Raw genomic sequence first — 17,500 nt, forward strand, 5'->3', positions numbered from 1 at the left:
GAGTTCACCTAAAAATGGAAATTAGCCCATGATTTACTCTCCCTCAACTCATCCTAGGTGTATATGACACTCTTCTTTCAGACGAACACAATCAGAGTTATATTAAAAAAATGTCCTGACTCTTCCAAGCTTTATAATGGCAGTGAATGGCTTTATATTTTTTGTAGTCCATCAAAGTGCATCTATCCAGGTCAGCAGCCAGATCACCCTGTAGCCCAACACTGGTTGCCCACTGAAGCTAAGCAGGGCTGAGCCTGGTCAGTACCTGGATGGGAGACTCCTGGGGAAACCAGGTTGCTGCTGGAAGAGGTGTTAGTGATGCCAGCAGGGGGCGCTGTTCACCCTGTGGTCTGTGTGGGTCCTAATGCCCCTGTATAGTGACAGGAACACTATACTGTCAAAAAGCACCGTCTTTCGGATGAGACGTTAAACCGAGGCCTGACTCTCTGTGGTCATTTAAAATCCCAAATTTGTCCCTTGGCCTCTGTCCATCATGGCCTCCTAATCATCCCCATATGTACTGATTGGCTTCATCACTGTCTCTCCATCATAAAAGTGCATCTATCCAGTGGCGTAGACAGGGGGGGTCATGGGGGCACTGGCCCCTCCTGAAAACTGATTGGCCCCCTAATCAGCCCCCACCCTTCTATTTGTCTGTCACTCAAAATTTCAAATTATTTCTTTCGGCTTGCTTTTGAATAATTAACGGTTCGGCGATGCTTCTCAACAACCGGACTAAAAATAGTGAGCTTCTGTTTTCCAACTAAAAATAAGCACATGGTAAGTTGAGCTAATTTATATTCCTTTTTTTTTAAATTAGCGAGTTGTTACAGTGCTAGATTTTGGTACAGTCTTCCAGTGTTAGGACAACCAGGTTCAGTGTCATTACAATGCTCTGTGGCTGAATGAATGTAATACATAATTACACAATCAGGATTTTCCTGTGTTGTGATTTTTTTCGGCCGATACGCAACTGATATTGCAAACTAGATGCCGAAGCAAATCGTATTATGTTTATCTCATGTTCCACACTTTAAAATCAGAGGTGGAGGTCAACTTGAGTTATGTGACTGCACGCGAATTGAAAGATTTCTAATAAATGAAGAAAATTACTTGACTCTGAATTGAGAACGAATACTCTAAATTAAATCATTGTCGTACCGCATGACTCGATAATGACTTTATAAGAATTGTGATTAAACTTTAAAAAGTTAATAAAAAATTATTGCGACATTAGCTAATATACAAACTGCGCGCCACGGAACCAGCGGCGCCTCTGATCAGAGTCTGAGGAGTAGAGGATATCTACGAATACAGGAGTAGAGGATATCTACGAATACAGGAGTAGAGGAGATCTACGAATACAGGAGTAGAGGAGATCTACGAATACAGGAGTAGAGGAGATCTACGAATAGAGGAGTAGAGGAGATCTACGAATAGAGGAGTAGAGGAGATCTACGAATAGAGGAGTAGAGGAGATCTACGAATACAGGAGTAGAGGAGATCTACGAATAGAGGAGTAGAGGAGATCTACGAATACAGGAGTAGAGGAGATCTACGAGCATGGAGTAGAGGAGATCTACGAATACAGGAGTAGAGGAGATCTACGAATAGAGGAGTAGAGGAGATCTACGAATACAGGAGTAGAGGAGATCTACGAATACAGGAGTAGAGGAGATCTACGAATACAGGAGTAGAGGAGATCTACGAATACAGGAGTAGAGGATATCTACGAATACAGGAGTAGAGGAGATCTACGAATACAGGAGTAGAGGAGATCTACGAATACAGGAGTAGAGGAGATCTACGAATAGAGGAGTAGAGGAGATCTACGAATAGAGGAGTAGAGGAGATCTACGAATAGAGGAGTAGAGGAGATCTACGAATACAGGAGTAGAGGAGATCTACGAATAGAGGAGTAGAGGAGATCTACGAATACAGGAGTAGAGGAGATCTACGAGCATGGAGTAGAGGAGATCTACGAATACAGGAGTAGAGGAGATCTACGAATAGAGGAGTAGAGGAGATCTACGAATAGAGGAGTAGAGGAGATCTACGAATACAGGAGTAGAGGAGATCTACGAATACAGGAGTAGAGGAGATCTACGAATACAGGAGTAGAGGAGATCTACGAATACAGGAATAGAGGAGATCTACGAATACAGGAGTAGAGGAGATCTACGAATACAGGAGTAGAGGAGATCTACGAATACAGGAGTAGAGGATATCTACGAATACAGGAGTAGAGGAGATCTACGAATAGAGGAGTAGAGGAGATCTACGAATACAGGAGTAGAGGAGATCTACGAATACAGGAGTAGAGGAGATCTACGAATACAGGAGTAGAGGAGATCTACGAATACAGGAGTAGAGGATATCTACGAATAGAGGAGTAGAGGATATCTACGAATACAGGAGTAGAGGAGATCTACGAATAGAGGAGTAGAGGAGATCTACGAATACAGGAATAGAGGAGATCTACGAATAGAGGAGTAGAGGAGATCTACGAATACAGGAATAGAGGAGATCTACGAATACAGGAGTAGAGGATATCTACGAATACAGGAGTAGAGGAGATCTACGAATAGAGGAGTAGAGGAGATCTACGAATACAGGAATAGAGGAGATCTACGAATAGAGGAGCAGAGGAGATCTACGAATACAGAAGTAGAGGAGATCTACGAATACAGGAGTAGAGGATATCTAAGAATACAGGTATAGAGGAGATCTACGAATATTGTTTGTTTGGATTTAAACACTTTGAAATGGACCATACTCATAAAAAGAATTTTGGTGTATGCACAATTTGCAACCCGGACATGGTATGTAACGGTCTCTTATGGATAATTTCTCATAATATCTAGAGATTATGAAGATATTTGATAGTTTTTTTGCTGTCTGAAACATAAAATAGATGGTGTTTTTCTTCAAATATCTTGTAGTTTTGCAATGTTGTGTGGCACAATCTGGCTACTTTCTTGAATTTTGCTTCAAGCAAGGTGAACAATATGCAATGTATATGTTTTCTATGAAGATAAACTTTACAGAAGTTAGTGACAAAAATTATGTTTTAATTATTTTACATGGTTATAAAAATAAAACCTAAAAATAACAGGGAATGTTTTGGGAACGTTTTATAAAATAAAACACAAAGAGTGTATGAATATTTGTTATTATTATTTATGCATTTTTGGTACATTTCTGAAGAAGCACTATTTATTTTTATAATTATTTGTTGGCCAGTTGTGGTCTGTGCAATAAATATTAAAAGTTCTAAACCATCTATTGTGTTGTTTTGTACCACTATAGTAATGATAATATTTACAGGTGTCCCTCACATTGTCCCACAGCAACATTAAAATAGTGTAGATTAGTGTACAATGTTTTATAATAATCATTTATTCTATTTAGTGTCCATTTCATTCATTTAACATATTTAATATTGGGGTCATCCAAGTTATTTTACATATTTGAAATTTTTTTTTAAAAAGTAACCCCTACGATGGTTGTTTTGGGAAGGTTCTGGGAACCAAACCTCACTGGCTGGGTTACAGGGTTAGGGTTAGGGTTAGGGTTGACTGACCTGCGCTCCTCTCTGAACCACTCGAACTCTGGGTTAGGGTTAGGGTTAGGGTTAGGGTTGACTGACCTGCGCTCCTCTCTGAACCACTTGAACTCTGGGTTAGGGTTAGGGTTAGGGTTAGGTTAGGGTTGACTGACCTGCGCTCCTCTCTGAACCACTCGAACTCTGGGTTAGGGTTAGGGTTAGGTTAGGGTTGACTGACCTGCGCTCCTCTCTGAACCACTCGAACTCTGGCTGAGGAACCGCAGACGCCTCGCAGTGCAGAACTCCTGCCTGTCCCACTGGCGTCTCGGAGCTGCGCACCTCCTTTATATACGGCGGGTCTGTGGACACACACATCAGTGTTCTCACAAACACACAAGTGTGTCACACAACAGTCTGATCTTATGGATATCTACTTACAATTGACCACCACATTGACGTATTTGACATCGGGTGTGGACACGTCATTGCTTGCTTTACACTCGTAACGTCCAGCCTGAGAGCGAACGATCCCAGAGATCTCCAGATACTCGCCCACGTCCAGAGCCTCGGCTGGGGAACACACACACACACACACACGTCATCATCATAGTTTGGCTTGTCCAGCAGAGGGAGCATGTGAGGCTCTTCCAGATCACAGCACTAACACAACATCAGTGAGTGAGTGAGGAATAATAATCCTGCAACATCAACAACCTACCGGAGAAAAACATCGCTCGCACACACACTCACACACACACACACACACACTGATCTGGTCAGCTTTTCATCAGGAAGTTGAAAAGCGTTTCAGAGCACGAGTGAGCAGAGGGGGTGCTCATTTTTGCATACTCATGTTTTATAAATGAGCATCATTTACCACAGTGAGGTACAATGCATTTATTTAGTGAATACTAATTTATGTAAAACCATGAAATTGGCAAAGTTCAGCAGAACTGAAAGATCACATACACAATAAATACACTAAATGTTTTCACACACACACAAACACACACACACACACACACACACTGGTGCATAACTATAGTAGAAAAAAAATATAATAATTATGTAATTTAATTTAAACTAATTTTAGATTTATAATATACATTCTTCAATTGGATGTTTATAAAAGCCCTGTAATAACGGTGGTCCCTCACATGAGGATGATCGGTGTTGTCTAGAAGACTGATGATCTCTGACACACAGAAAATCAGCTTCAGTTCAAAGATAACAACTGTACCAAACTCCCCGTTTGTGTAAAAAACACAATAATCACACGTGCAGTGACACACGCATCACTGTGAGTGTGTGTATGTGTGAGAATGTGTGTCTGTCTGTGTGTGTGTGAGTGAGTGAGTGAGTGAGTGAGTGAGTGAGTGAGTGAGTGAGTGAGTGTGAGTGTGTGTGTGTGTGTTCATGTTTTTCTATCCCGGTGGGGACTTCAACCTGAAAGCACACACACTCATGTGTGCATGTGTGTGTGTGTGTGTGTGTGTGTGCGCACACTGTTTTGACCTACATTATGAGGATGCAAAGTCCTTATATTGTAGTGTGTATTCAGGTTTCAGGCCACACCCCCTACATTATGAGGGCATTCCAATGTCCTTGTAATTCAAAATGCAAAATAAACATACTAAACGATTTTTTTTATTAAAAATGTAGAAATGAAGAAAGTTTGTGTGTGAGTCACCGAACAGCAGAAATGTGAAGCTTGTGTTTCTGTTCAATGATTAACATGAATCCTTTAGTATAAATGTGTTATTTAAGATGAATCTGAATCTAAATCACTAATCGAGCTCATCTCATCTGATCTGTTTCAAAGACATTTTCAATGTTTGAGACTCACAGCAGAAGTGACTCGATTACAGACACATGACACACGAGTCGGTTAATCTGAAGCCTGAGCTGGTTTAGAGCTGGTTTAAGGCTCAGAACTGGTTTAATGTTACACTGATAACACTTGATTAATGTTCCAGCTGGTAAAAAGCCTTCGTCTCTGACCTTTAGTGACTTGATGTGGTGGAGAGCATCGATCCAGTGCCTCACACACACACACACACACACACACACACCGCTGGTCAATACTTTAAACAGCATTCAGCTCTTTTCAGTAAATGTGGCTCCCAGCGCGTCTGCTGCAGTCGATGAGAAAGATCTTCAGGACAACAGATACACTGTGAACATGAAACCACTGATCAACCACACACACACACACTCACACACACACACACACGCTAATCAAAAAGCTGCTCCACATGATTCGCACACACGTTTCTCTCGCTGACACTCCTGTCTGACAGAAAGAACATGCTGACAGAATCCAGTCAGAGCGATGGAGCTCTTCTGTGAGTCTGAACGACATGCGGACACTCGAACCAACAATCACTCTAGACTGACGGTTGCTAGGGTATTATGAGTGGTTTCTATATCTTCTTTCTGTCTGGTGTTCAAGAGTCCTGCAGCCTATAGCGAAGACTGACCTGACGACCAGAGGATTGCCAGCAGCTGATTGGCTCTCTCTCACCTGACGGGTTGAGCAGTCTCCAGGTGATGGAGGGATCTGGCCTCCCATTGGCCAAACATGTCAACGTCACGTTACTGCCCTCGTTCACAGTGATGTCCTCCGACACTTTATAGATGATCGCAGGAACTGAAAGAGAAAAACCAGAGCAGAACGACATGAGCGGAGGGATGCTGGAAGATCTGTGTTCAGATACAGGTCTCTTCAGTCCACCTGACCTCGTGACGTACGCTCATAATAAACTCTGTGTTTAATGAGGATGTTGCAGAGCATCAATAAAGTCAAACGCATGTAAAAATATCACACACACATCATTTGTTACGGGCCGCAGACACTCTCATCCATTACACCAACACTTGTCTGATCAATGCGCACACAATCCCACATATTCATCAAACCCATGCGCCATTTAATGACGCTCTTTGTCATTTTCTTGATTTACTGAGTCTGAGATCAAGACTGAAACAAACTCAGAGCTGCAGCTTCAGCAAAGCAAACCTGCAATAAATCAGATAGAGAGCCGTTTATTCAGTCTGTGAACATTCACTCGTTCAGTCGCTGTCATCAAACTCCGCCCCTTCGATCACAAACTCCGCCCCATTCAATCTCAAACCCCGCCCCTTCGACCCCAAACTCCACCCCTTCAGTCTCAAACTCCGCCCAGGTCTGTCCCCCAGGAGTTCAGTTCAATAATGCTGGGTACACACCAAAAGATAATCGGGCTGATTTTGGGCCGATTTCCCCCCCTTCCGACAATCCTAGCTGTGTCCCGATTATCTTGATGGTTCTACAGATTATCTTATCAGATTTTCCCTTGGTGTGAGGTGTGTTAAGAGTGTCCGAACCTGATCGGAAGAACGTCGGAGCCGCCCCAATCGCGAATCGTAAATATTCAACATGTTTAATATTTACGATCAGAAATCCTGATGTGTGAGGGGAACTCCGAGGACAAACGCACGCACGCTCTGGAGATTATCACGTGAAACGAAACAATATCCAATCAGAAAGCGAGATGATGGAAGACGGAAGCATAACAAACGCAGTCATGGCGCAGCACAAAGTGAAACTGATGTGGACAGCAGAGATGGAGGATCAGCTTGTTGATTTGTGGCAACAGCACAAATGTTTATACAACGTGTCGTGTAAAACCTTTCCAAACACTATAATCGCAATTTCTTCCTGCATATCGTCCGCCAAGCTTATTCTGAGGTCTCGCGAGATTTTGCGAGATTTCTTGTGTTCACAGTCGAGACTCTGGTTGAAAATCTGTTTGTGCATGGTCTTAGTCACATCATGGCACACCACACACTATAGGAGCAAAACGGTTAAATCTAGGATTTTTTGTCCTCATGTTTGTGGTCTATCACATTTTGAAAATCTTATAAGATGTAAAAAATCTTTTGGTGTGTACCCAGCATAAGGGAGTTCAGTTCAATAAAGGAATTATGCAAATCAGGTTACACGCCTACAACATTTATACTGATCACAATGTGCACAGAGCTCTTTGTGTTAAAGGTACAGTGGAAATGACCACAGAATACAAAATTCATTACAGCCTGGACTGACATCATATAATACGACTGCTGGGGAAAAAGTAACCGTTGAATGCGAGGCCATTAAAGCATCCTGCAGAACGAGAGCTCAGAGCTGTTCAGAACGAGATGAAGACCGTAGGTTAGTAGATAGACGAGATGAAGACCTCAAGTCCTCGACTGTGGGTTAGTAAATGGACAGCTGTCAGTGTCTGATAAATGATGTTCACTAGGTGGCAGATTGAGTCTGTTCCTCACAGCAGTGGCACTACACTCTATTCTCTCGCTCTCTCTCTCTTTGTGCTCTCCGTAACCAATCACTGTTGCCTTTTTTAAAACACACACACTCTCTCTCCTCAGAGCGGCTCTGTCTTTCTCTCTAACATGCATGAAATTGGAATTGTAGTTGAAGCAGGACTGACAAGAAAATACATGTTTCTCCAAGCCCAACAAGAATAGACTCATAACCGCACACACACCCACCGACCCACACACACACACACCCACACACACACACACACACACACACTCACACACACACACACACACACACACACACACACACACACACACACACACACACACACACACACACACACACACACACACACACACACACACTCACACACACACACACACACAGGGCTGGGCTTGTGCAGGAGGAGGATGGTGATGTTGAGAGACGTGAGTTTGGGGCCTTGCAGGCTTTGCTCGCTCTCTTCGCTACTTGTTGGTTATAGGGATATATACAGTTATATATACATATACTGTATATACAGTATATGTAACGAAGTTCGTCATTGTGGGAAGAAGGAGGCGGAAACCGGCGAACATTCAACAGATTTTAATATCAAAAATAAAACAAATACAAAACGAAAATAAAAGACATTGTTTTTTATTTTCGCGCCGTTCTCCCACGGCCCTCGGCCTCGTCCTGTTCGCCACAGTATACAGCTGGGCTTTGTTTAACCCACACGAAAACTCCACGTCTGCCTTCATCAGTGCTCGTCTCTAGACTACTACTGTCCATTCTGTGATAGGAGCAGCGTTTGAAATTAACTTCTTCACTCACCGGCCAATTTGGCTACTAAATTTTTAAGTTACTGGCCATTCAGAACATCTACTGGCCAAAAAAAAAAAGAAAAGAAAAAATTGATCAGATTCACTACGTCACAGCATATATATATATATATATATATATATATATATATATATATATATATATATATATATATATATATATATATATAATTTGGATTTCATACATTCATTTCTTATTCAAACAAAATGGGTGGACAGATTAGGTGGACAGATCAAAACTGGACAAAGAACATTAAAAACATGTAGGATGTTGGAAAATAACAATGTCTTTTCTGTAAATCAAATGCTTTTTAATCTTCGCTATTGCTTCAATGCAAATGAATCAGCGCCATTATTTTTTGAGTAGTGACGTGTGTTCAAGTAAGCCAGATATGAGCAGATTCTGCACAATACGCTGTATTTAATATATCATGCTGTCTCATGAGTTGAGTATTTGCGCTAAATCCGGGCAGATTTGTCTTATGCAAACTTCCCCAGCAAAGTGAGTGAAGATAATAACACGCCAAATTGGCTAGTGATTTGACAGCGTTACCCACCACAGTTGATTTTTACCCGCATTTGGCGGGTTGGCGGGTGTTAATTTCAAACCTTGGATAGGAGGTATCGCTGGCAGGGCCGAAAGATAGGAAGAGTAGGCTGGATGTCCCGCAGATGGAGGCGAGGGTAGTGTTGCCATGCGAACATCCCAGAGAGGTGTTGAGCCGTGTTGAGTCACGTTGAGTCACATTGAGTCGTGTTAAGTCACGTTGAGTCACGTTGATTCGTGTTGAGTCACGTTGAGTCACGTCGAGTCACGTTGAGTCACGTCGATTCGTGTTGAATCGCATTGAGTCGCGTTGAGTCGCGTTGAGTCGCGTTGAGTCGTGTTGAGTCGTGTTGAGTCACGTTGAGTCGTGTTGAGTCGCGTTTAGTTGTGTTGAGTCGCGTTCAGTCACGTTTAGTCGTGTTCAGTCGTGTTGAGTTGTGTTGAGTCGCGTTCAGTCGCGTTCAGTCACGTTGAGTCACATTTACTCATGTTGAGTCGTGTTGAGTTGCGTTCAGTCGCGTTGAGTCTAGTTGAGTCGTGTTTAGTTGCGTTCAGTCGCGTTGGGTCACGTTTAGTCGTGTTGAGTCGCGTTAAGTCGCGCTCAGTCGTGTTGAGTCTAGTTGAGTCGTATTTAGTCGTGTTGAGTCACGTTCAGTCGTGTTGAGTCTAGTTGAGTCGTGTTAAGTCGCGTTGAGTCGTGTTGAGTCGCGTTGAGTCGCATTGAGTCGCGTTGAGTTGTGTTGAGTCGCATTGAGTCGCGTTGAGTCGTGTTAAGTCGTGTTTAATTGCATTGAGTCGCGTTGAGTCGCGTTCAGTCGCATTGAGTCGTGTTGAGTCGCGCTGAGTCATGTTGAGTTGAGTCGTGTTAAGTCGTGTTAAGTCGTATTTAGTCGCGTTGAGTCGTGTTGAGTCGTGTTGAGTCGCATTGAGTCGCGTTGAGTCGCGTTGAGTCGTGTTAAGTCGTATTTAGTTGCGTTGAGTCACGTTGAGTCACGTTGAGTCGTGTTAAGTCGTATTTAGTCACGTTGAGTCGTGTTGAGTCGAGTTGAGTCGCATTGAGTCGAGGTGAGCGGAGGAAGGGGGTCTGTGGCTCGACTAGGGTTCGAGAAGGGCCAACGAAAGCCACCACAGAACTGCAACACACAGCAGCATTTCATGAATGAATCTGGGGCTTTGAACGAATCGTGAGAGTCAATGATTCAATGACCCATTCATAAATGACTCGATGGCTCACTCAATAACACAGTAACTAACTGCATCCTACTGATGGTTTTAGTCTCATTTTTTAAAGGATCACTTCACTTTTACCATCAATGCATATTTCTCTATTGAACATTTTTTATAAAAAATATTATTTATTTTCTAAAGATATTTAAGGGGGCAAATGTTGTCCCTGAAAGGAAAAGGTGTGCCTGCAGTGGAAGAGAGGGGGAACGCAGAAGGATGTTAACACACAGTTTGGGAACCATTGCTCTACTGTGTCAGACTCTGCAAGACACACACACACTCAAACAAACACACACACACACACTGTTACGTTCCACGTGTGTTTTTGTATTTTGTATTGTTTTTCTCTTTTTCTCTTTTGTGCTTTTGTTTCTATTTGTTTCTACAAATTATTCATAGGTTATGATCATTGGAAAATACGGCTGTCCATCTTCATATACGTGACGTAACAACGTTACACATCACGACTGACGTTCGACCAATCCGCTGACGTTCTGGCAGTTTAAAAGGCCCCATTGACAAGGAGTCAGCAGATCATCACCAGATCTCATTAACATCCATGCCTTTGAGTTAAAATGTCAATATCAAGTCATGATCAAGACATGTTAATGTTTGTTTATGCGGTGGTTTCGAAATCAACACACCTTGGGGTTTGTTTATTGTTGTCGTTGATGTATTATTGCACAGTTCTGAGAGAATGCACTGTCTCAGTGCTAGATCACTCAAAACTCGTATTAAGTGCAGGTGTGTGTGTGTTTGACTGATCCCTGTGTTACACGCGGATAATCTGATTCATATGAGGTGTGTTGTAGGCAAGCGGCAACATTCTAATCTGAAAAATGAAGCCTACCCGGAAGTGCGAAAAACTGCAATACATAGAAAATCCGCTAGAGGGAGGTCCCAAAAGGGAGCAAATGTCCATAGACCACCATGTTAAAATGTCCATTTTCACAGCATAAATTCATGCTTTTACAGGTTGGTCCCATGGACTTTTATTGTATTTTCGATAGCTTCCGAGTGCCTGACAACTGTGAGGGGAGTGAATTTTTTTCTAACTCGTTAGTTTAGATCGTATTTAGATATAAAATGTATGACAAATAAGGGCGTGGTTAACTTTGATTGACAGCTTGATTGACAGCTGATAACGAGCATAGGCTGCGCAACTGCGAGAATGACAACATAAGAAGCGCCATTTTTTAACACAGTTGAAATATAATACTACTGTTTTTGAATCATGAAATGTAGTTTTAAGAGTTTTTCAGGCGAGAATGTAGTTGTTTAAAGCTTAAATCTGTGGTTTATTTATAAAGATTTATGAAAATTGTATCCAGTTGTGAGATCCAGCGATGACCGGGCGCTCGGCGCTCATGTACCCCGCCTGGAACAGCCTTTCCTCGGCTAGTCGTTCTGATGTTTGCCGCTGACTCTGGCGTCTCTGTAGTGGTTAAACATGAGATATAATTCGTCTTGTCTATATCTAACGGGCGATTTTTGGTCTTGTGAATCTATAATTTGTTCCCTGGGCAATCGTTTAGGCTGAGGGGAAGTTTCATAACTTTATAAGCTATTTAACTTTACCGTTGTATGGTTAGACGAGCGCTGACTTTGTATGTTTGACGGAATTGTTTGCTTTATTTGTAAAGCTTCTTATACCTTTTACTTATACTTTTATAATAGCTAATATTGATAAAACTGAAATTTAACAAAAAGAGACTGGGTTGAGTTTTGTCATTTTAAATTTTACAACAAAGATGATCTGTAATGTTGTTTACTGCAACATCTGTTGTTTAGTACAAATGCACATATTGCCTGGACCATATTAAAATGTTTAATATTTTTATATTATATTTAAACGAAAAGAGGCAGGGTTGTGTTTTATATTTCGTTTTGTTATAAATAGGCAAACGTTATATGCAGTGAATATAATCAATACGAGTTGCCTGAACCACATTTGTGTGGCTATAATGTTTAAGATTTCTTTAAATGAAAACGAAAAGAGTTAGTATGGTGTTTTATAACATATTTCGTTGCCTAAAATATACAGAGATAACCGGAGTAGCAGAGCGAGCTGAGTGACGCGCACTGCATCCTTTACCCATATATGGATTGGCCAGAAGGTGGGCGGGGTTAGGATTTCCCAAGATTTTCCAAGATGGCGCCGCCCATACCCCCCATAAACGGCTTCAAAACCGTTCTTCAGAAAGTCTATGGGTGACGTCACAGACGCTTTGTCCATATTTTTTACAGTCTATGGTTGTAGGTAGTAACCACTTAGCATTTTGACTTGATTTTAGTTTTTGTTTGTTGACCTCATATTCTACTGATTGTTGGCCTTTATAAATCCATCTTCAAAAACAATGGTAGATAGCATAGTTTTTTGTTAGTTAGTTGAAGAGTGTTTGCCATACACTGTATATTTTCTGTTTTAGCCACCGTAGTTTATTTAAGGCGTCGTATACGCTGAAGATATCGGGTTTGTTTCTGCATTTTTCTTTTGGTAGGTAGTTTTAGAGCTTTGGGTTAAATAGTTCTGGAAATTCTATTTTGATTATTTCATTGATTTGGCGACGCTCTTGTTTTCTTGGATTTCTGTTTACTTGTCTTTCTTTTATATTTATAAACTGTTTTGTAAACTCATTGCACCTTTTCAATTAAAACATACTTAGAATAGAATAGAATAGAATAGAATAGAATAGAATCGGGCATTTATATAGCGCTTTCATATGTACTACTGTACACCCAAAGCGCTTAACGTAAATTTTTCTGCTTCTTGGTTGTTTCTGCTACCTGCACCCATGGCAACAGTTGTATCTCATTTAAATGTTGCGCAATCATCCCATTAACATCTTCAAGCACGTAACACACACACGCGCGCACACACACACACTCACACATACTCTCACACACACACACACACACATATTGTGTCTGTGTTGAGGATCGTCAGAGCGAAAGCTTCCTTTCTGTCTAAAATGCACACCAGAACAATAAACCTCCCGAGTTTGATCGATTCTGAAGATGAACGACATTTGGCTGTAATTTATTTAGTCAGGAGCCGTCCTTTATTTTGTGCTGCGTCGCAGAGCTGCTCGTATTAATCTTGAGGAAAACTTGCACAGCCAAGTGGATCTTCTCTAATTGTATAAAGATTTATGATTTTGCAAAAACAAAACGGCACCATACAATACAAAGACTAATGAACATGTTCCTGCATGGAAAACAAGAATGGGCGTTTTTCTGCTCCCGGGAGGCGGCGGGAATAAATCTGGCCAAAAACACGTGGAGAACATGAGCACCAGGAGAACCTGCACATGTGACTGAGTAGAGCTTCAAAACAGCTTTACAGAAAATCATGTTAATGCTTATCAGAGAAACTAAACACTGGTCGATAAATGCTTAAAAGCCAAGCTGAGTGCACTGCATTGTGGGATACAGCATCTCAGTATAGACCAGTTCTTCTCTATATCAGTGTCAGTGTTTCTGAACTCCCTGAAACGCCTCCATTGTAGTCTTGAGTTTCTTCTGGGAACGAACACGTCACAATATTCCTCATTTAAATAATTCATACTCAGAATAAAGGGGCGGGGCCTGGTTGTGTTAGTTAATAGTGTGTTGAAACCATAGACTGTATAAAAATATGGACGCAGTGTCCATGACGTCACCCGATGTTTCTGAAGAGCCGGCCGTCGCCATCTTGGCCGCGCGTCACTCCCAGATAACTGAAAATGGGCAAAGAGGCAGATTAGCTGAAGTGACGTGATGCTAACGCTAGCAGACAAACGGCTAGTAGTGACAGCAGCGGCAATCCACTCAGTCACTCAAGTGGCAACGCCCTTAATTATCCACAACAATATCATTTAAACGTCTGAACGTCATTTCCCAAACACAATCGAAGCACTCGACCAATCACAACACACTGCTCCAGCCGACCAATCAGAGCACAGTGTGCCTTTCAGAAGGAGGGGCTTCATAGAGACAGGAAGTAAACAGAGCGTTACTGACAGACTGGGAAGAGAGGAGCCGCAACAATGGAGAATATGAGGAAAATAATCAACATTCAAGCAGGAAAACCTGTTCTAGTAGAGCCTGAAACAACATCAAGACTTTGAGAAAGGTATAATATGGCTTTTATAAATAATCAGGCAAGCAGGTGAGAGTATTTCTGTTCAGACTCTAAGAGACACACATTCTTGTCAGCAGAGGCAGAGAGTAATGAGTGTGAAATTAACGCTGGATAATTAAGGAGAGCCAAACAAACGGCCGACATGTTCACACGTCTATGTATTAAATAACTTCACTGTTACAGATCGTCCATCGCAGTGATTAGTGGAGTGTGACGAGAGCGTTGACATGAGAATCTCTGCACAGATGAAAGAGACATGGCGACTCTCACACACTCACACACAAACACACACCCACCCACACATACACACACACACACACACACACACACACACTCACAGATCACAGAGACACGGCGACTCTCACTGGAGTGAACAACACTCACGTTAGAGGAACAACACACACCTCACACACACTTTACACTAACTTGTCTGTGTGACATGATGATATTAGATCATCACCCATTAAAATGTCTCTGGCTTCACAAAGAGATCATTGGTACTGTACTATCATACTTCATATTCAGTCATACAGTATTAATGATCTGACTGCACTGACACAGTCAGATGAGAACAAAACTTGAACTGAATTGTTATGAATAATGACACTATTGTCTTTTTAGAGCAGCTAAAACTGAAGTTGTTTAATAACGGATGAACTTTACACACAAACAGAATGGTGATGAGACACTTGTGATGTAGTTGTGCCATATCGCACACCCAAACACATAACTCATCTGATCTCGGAGTATGTGACGGGAGCGAGTGACGGGAGCGTGTGACGGGAGCGAGTGACGGGAGCGAGTGATGGGAGCGTGTGACGGGATTATGTGACGGGAGTATGTGACGAGAGCGAGTGACGGGAGCGAGTGACGGGAGCGAGTGATGGGAGCGTGTGACGGGATTGTGTGACGGGAGTGTGTGACGAGAGCGAGTGACGGGAGCGTGTGACGGGAGCGAGTGACGGGAGCGAGTGACGGGAGCGTGTGACGGGATTATGTGACGGGAGCGAGTGACGGGAGCGTGTGACGGGAGCGAGTGACGGGAGTATGTGACGAGAGCGAGTGACGGGAGCGAGTGACGGGAGCGTGTGATGGGAGAGTGTGACGGGAGCGTGTGACGGGAGCGAGTGACGGGAGCGTGTGACGGGAGTATGTGACGAGAGCGAGTGACGGGAGTATGTGACGAGAGCGAGTGACGGGAGCGTGTGACGGGATTATGTGACGGGAGTATGAGACGAGAGCGAGTGACGGGAGCGAATGACGGGAGCGAGTGACGGGAGCGAGTGACGGGAGTGTGTGACGGGAGCGTGTGACGGGAGAGTGTGACGGGATTATGTGACGGGAGTATGTGACGAGAGCGAGTGACGGGAGCGAGTGACGGGAGCGTGTGATGGGAGAGTGTGACGGGAGCGAGTGACGGGAGTGTGTGACGGGAGCGTGTGACGGGATTATGTGACGGGAGTATGTGACGAGAGCGAGTGACGGGAGCGTGTGACGGGAGTATGTGACGAGAGCGAGTGACAGGAGCGAATGACGGGAGCGAGTGACGGGAGCGAGTGACGGGAGTGTGTGACGGGAGCGTGTGACGGGAGAGTGTGACGGGAGTGTGTGACGGGAGTGTGTGACGGGAGCGAGTGACGGGAGCGTGTGACGGGAGTGTGTGACGGGAGTGTGTGATGGGAGTGTGTGACGGGAGTGTGTGACGGGAGAGTGTGATGGGAGTGTGTGACGGGAGTGTGTGACGGGAATGTGTGATGGGAGCGAGTGACGGGAGTGTGTGACGGGAGTGTGTGACGGGAGCGTGAGAAGGGAGTGTGTGACGGGAGCGTGAGAAGGGAGTGTGAGACGGGAGCGTGTGATGGGAGCGTGTGACGGGAGCGAGTGATGGGAGCGAGTGACGGGAGCGAGTGATGGGAGTTGGTGACGGGAGCGAGTGATGGGAGCGAGTGATGGGAGTTGGTGACGGGAGCGGGTGACTGGAGTGTGTGACGGGAGTGTGTGACGGGAGTGTGTGACGGGAGTGTGTGATGGGAGCGAGTGACGGGAGTGTGTGACGGGAGCGTGAGAAGGGAGTGTGAGACGGGAGCGTGTGACGGGAGCGTGTGACGCGAGCGAGTGATGGGAGCGAGTGACGGGAGCGAGTGATGGGAGTTGGTGACGGGAGCGAGTGATGGGAGCGAGTGATGGGAGTTGGTGATGGGAGCGGGTGACTGGAGTGAGTGATGGGAGCGAGTGATGGGAGTTGGTGACGGGAGCGGGTGACTGGAGCGAGTGATGGGAGTTGGTGACGGGAGCGAGTGATGGGAGTTGGTGACGGGAGCGAGTGATGGGAGTTGGTGACGGGAGCGAGTGATGGGAGTAGGTGACGGGAGCGAGTGATGGGAGTTGGTGACGGGAGCGAGTGATGGGAATTGGTGACGGGAGCGAGTGATGGGAGTTGGTGACGGGAGCGAGTGATGGGAGTTGGTGACGGGAGCGAGTGATGGGAGTTGGTGACGGGAGCGGGTGACTGGAGCGTGTGACGGGAGCGAGTGATGGGAGCTGGTGACGGGAGCGAGTGATGGGAGTTGGTGACGGGAGCGAGTGATGGGAGCGAGTGATGGGAGTTGGTGATGGGAGCGGGTGACTGGAGCGAGTGATGGGAGCGAGTGATGGGAGTTGGTGACGGGAGCGGGTGACTGGAGCGAGTGATGGGAGTTGGTGACGGGAGCGAGTGATGGGAGTTGGTGACGGGAGCGAGTGATGGGAGTTGGTGACGGGAGCGAGTGATGGGAGTAGGTGACGGGAGCGAGTGATGGGAGTTGGTGACGGGAGCGAGTGATGGGAATTGGTGACGGGAGCGAGTGATGGGAGCGAGTGATGGGAGTTGGTGACGGGAGCGAGTGATGGGAGCGAGTGACGGGAGCGAGTGGGAGGAATGTGT

The 17,500-nt window shown here is 44.3% G+C and overlaps 1 protein-coding gene across 2 annotated transcripts in view; it reads right to left on the minus strand.

Annotated features, from left to right (window-relative positions):
• The window catches only part of lsamp (limbic system associated membrane protein), a 51,636-nt gene that overhangs the window by 5,502 nt on the left and 28,634 nt on the right, over positions 1–17,500 (minus strand). For both annotated transcript variants that reach the window (XM_084139063.1, XM_084139062.1), the window contains exons 3-5: positions 6,072–6,197; positions 3,986–4,117; positions 3,786–3,906 (exon numbers count right to left, since the gene is read on the minus strand). In XM_084139063.1, the coding sequence (XP_083995189.1) occupies positions 3,786–3,906; positions 3,986–4,117; positions 6,072–6,197 (379 nt within the window). The remainder of the gene's footprint in view (positions 1–3,785; positions 3,907–3,985; positions 4,118–6,071; positions 6,198–17,500) is intronic.

The sequence above is a fragment of the Abramis brama genome, assembly GCF_963993115.1.
Source record: "Abramis brama genome assembly, contig: SCAFFOLD_87, whole genome shotgun sequence".
NCBI lineage: Eukaryota > Metazoa > Chordata > Actinopteri > Cypriniformes > Leuciscidae > Abramis > Abramis brama.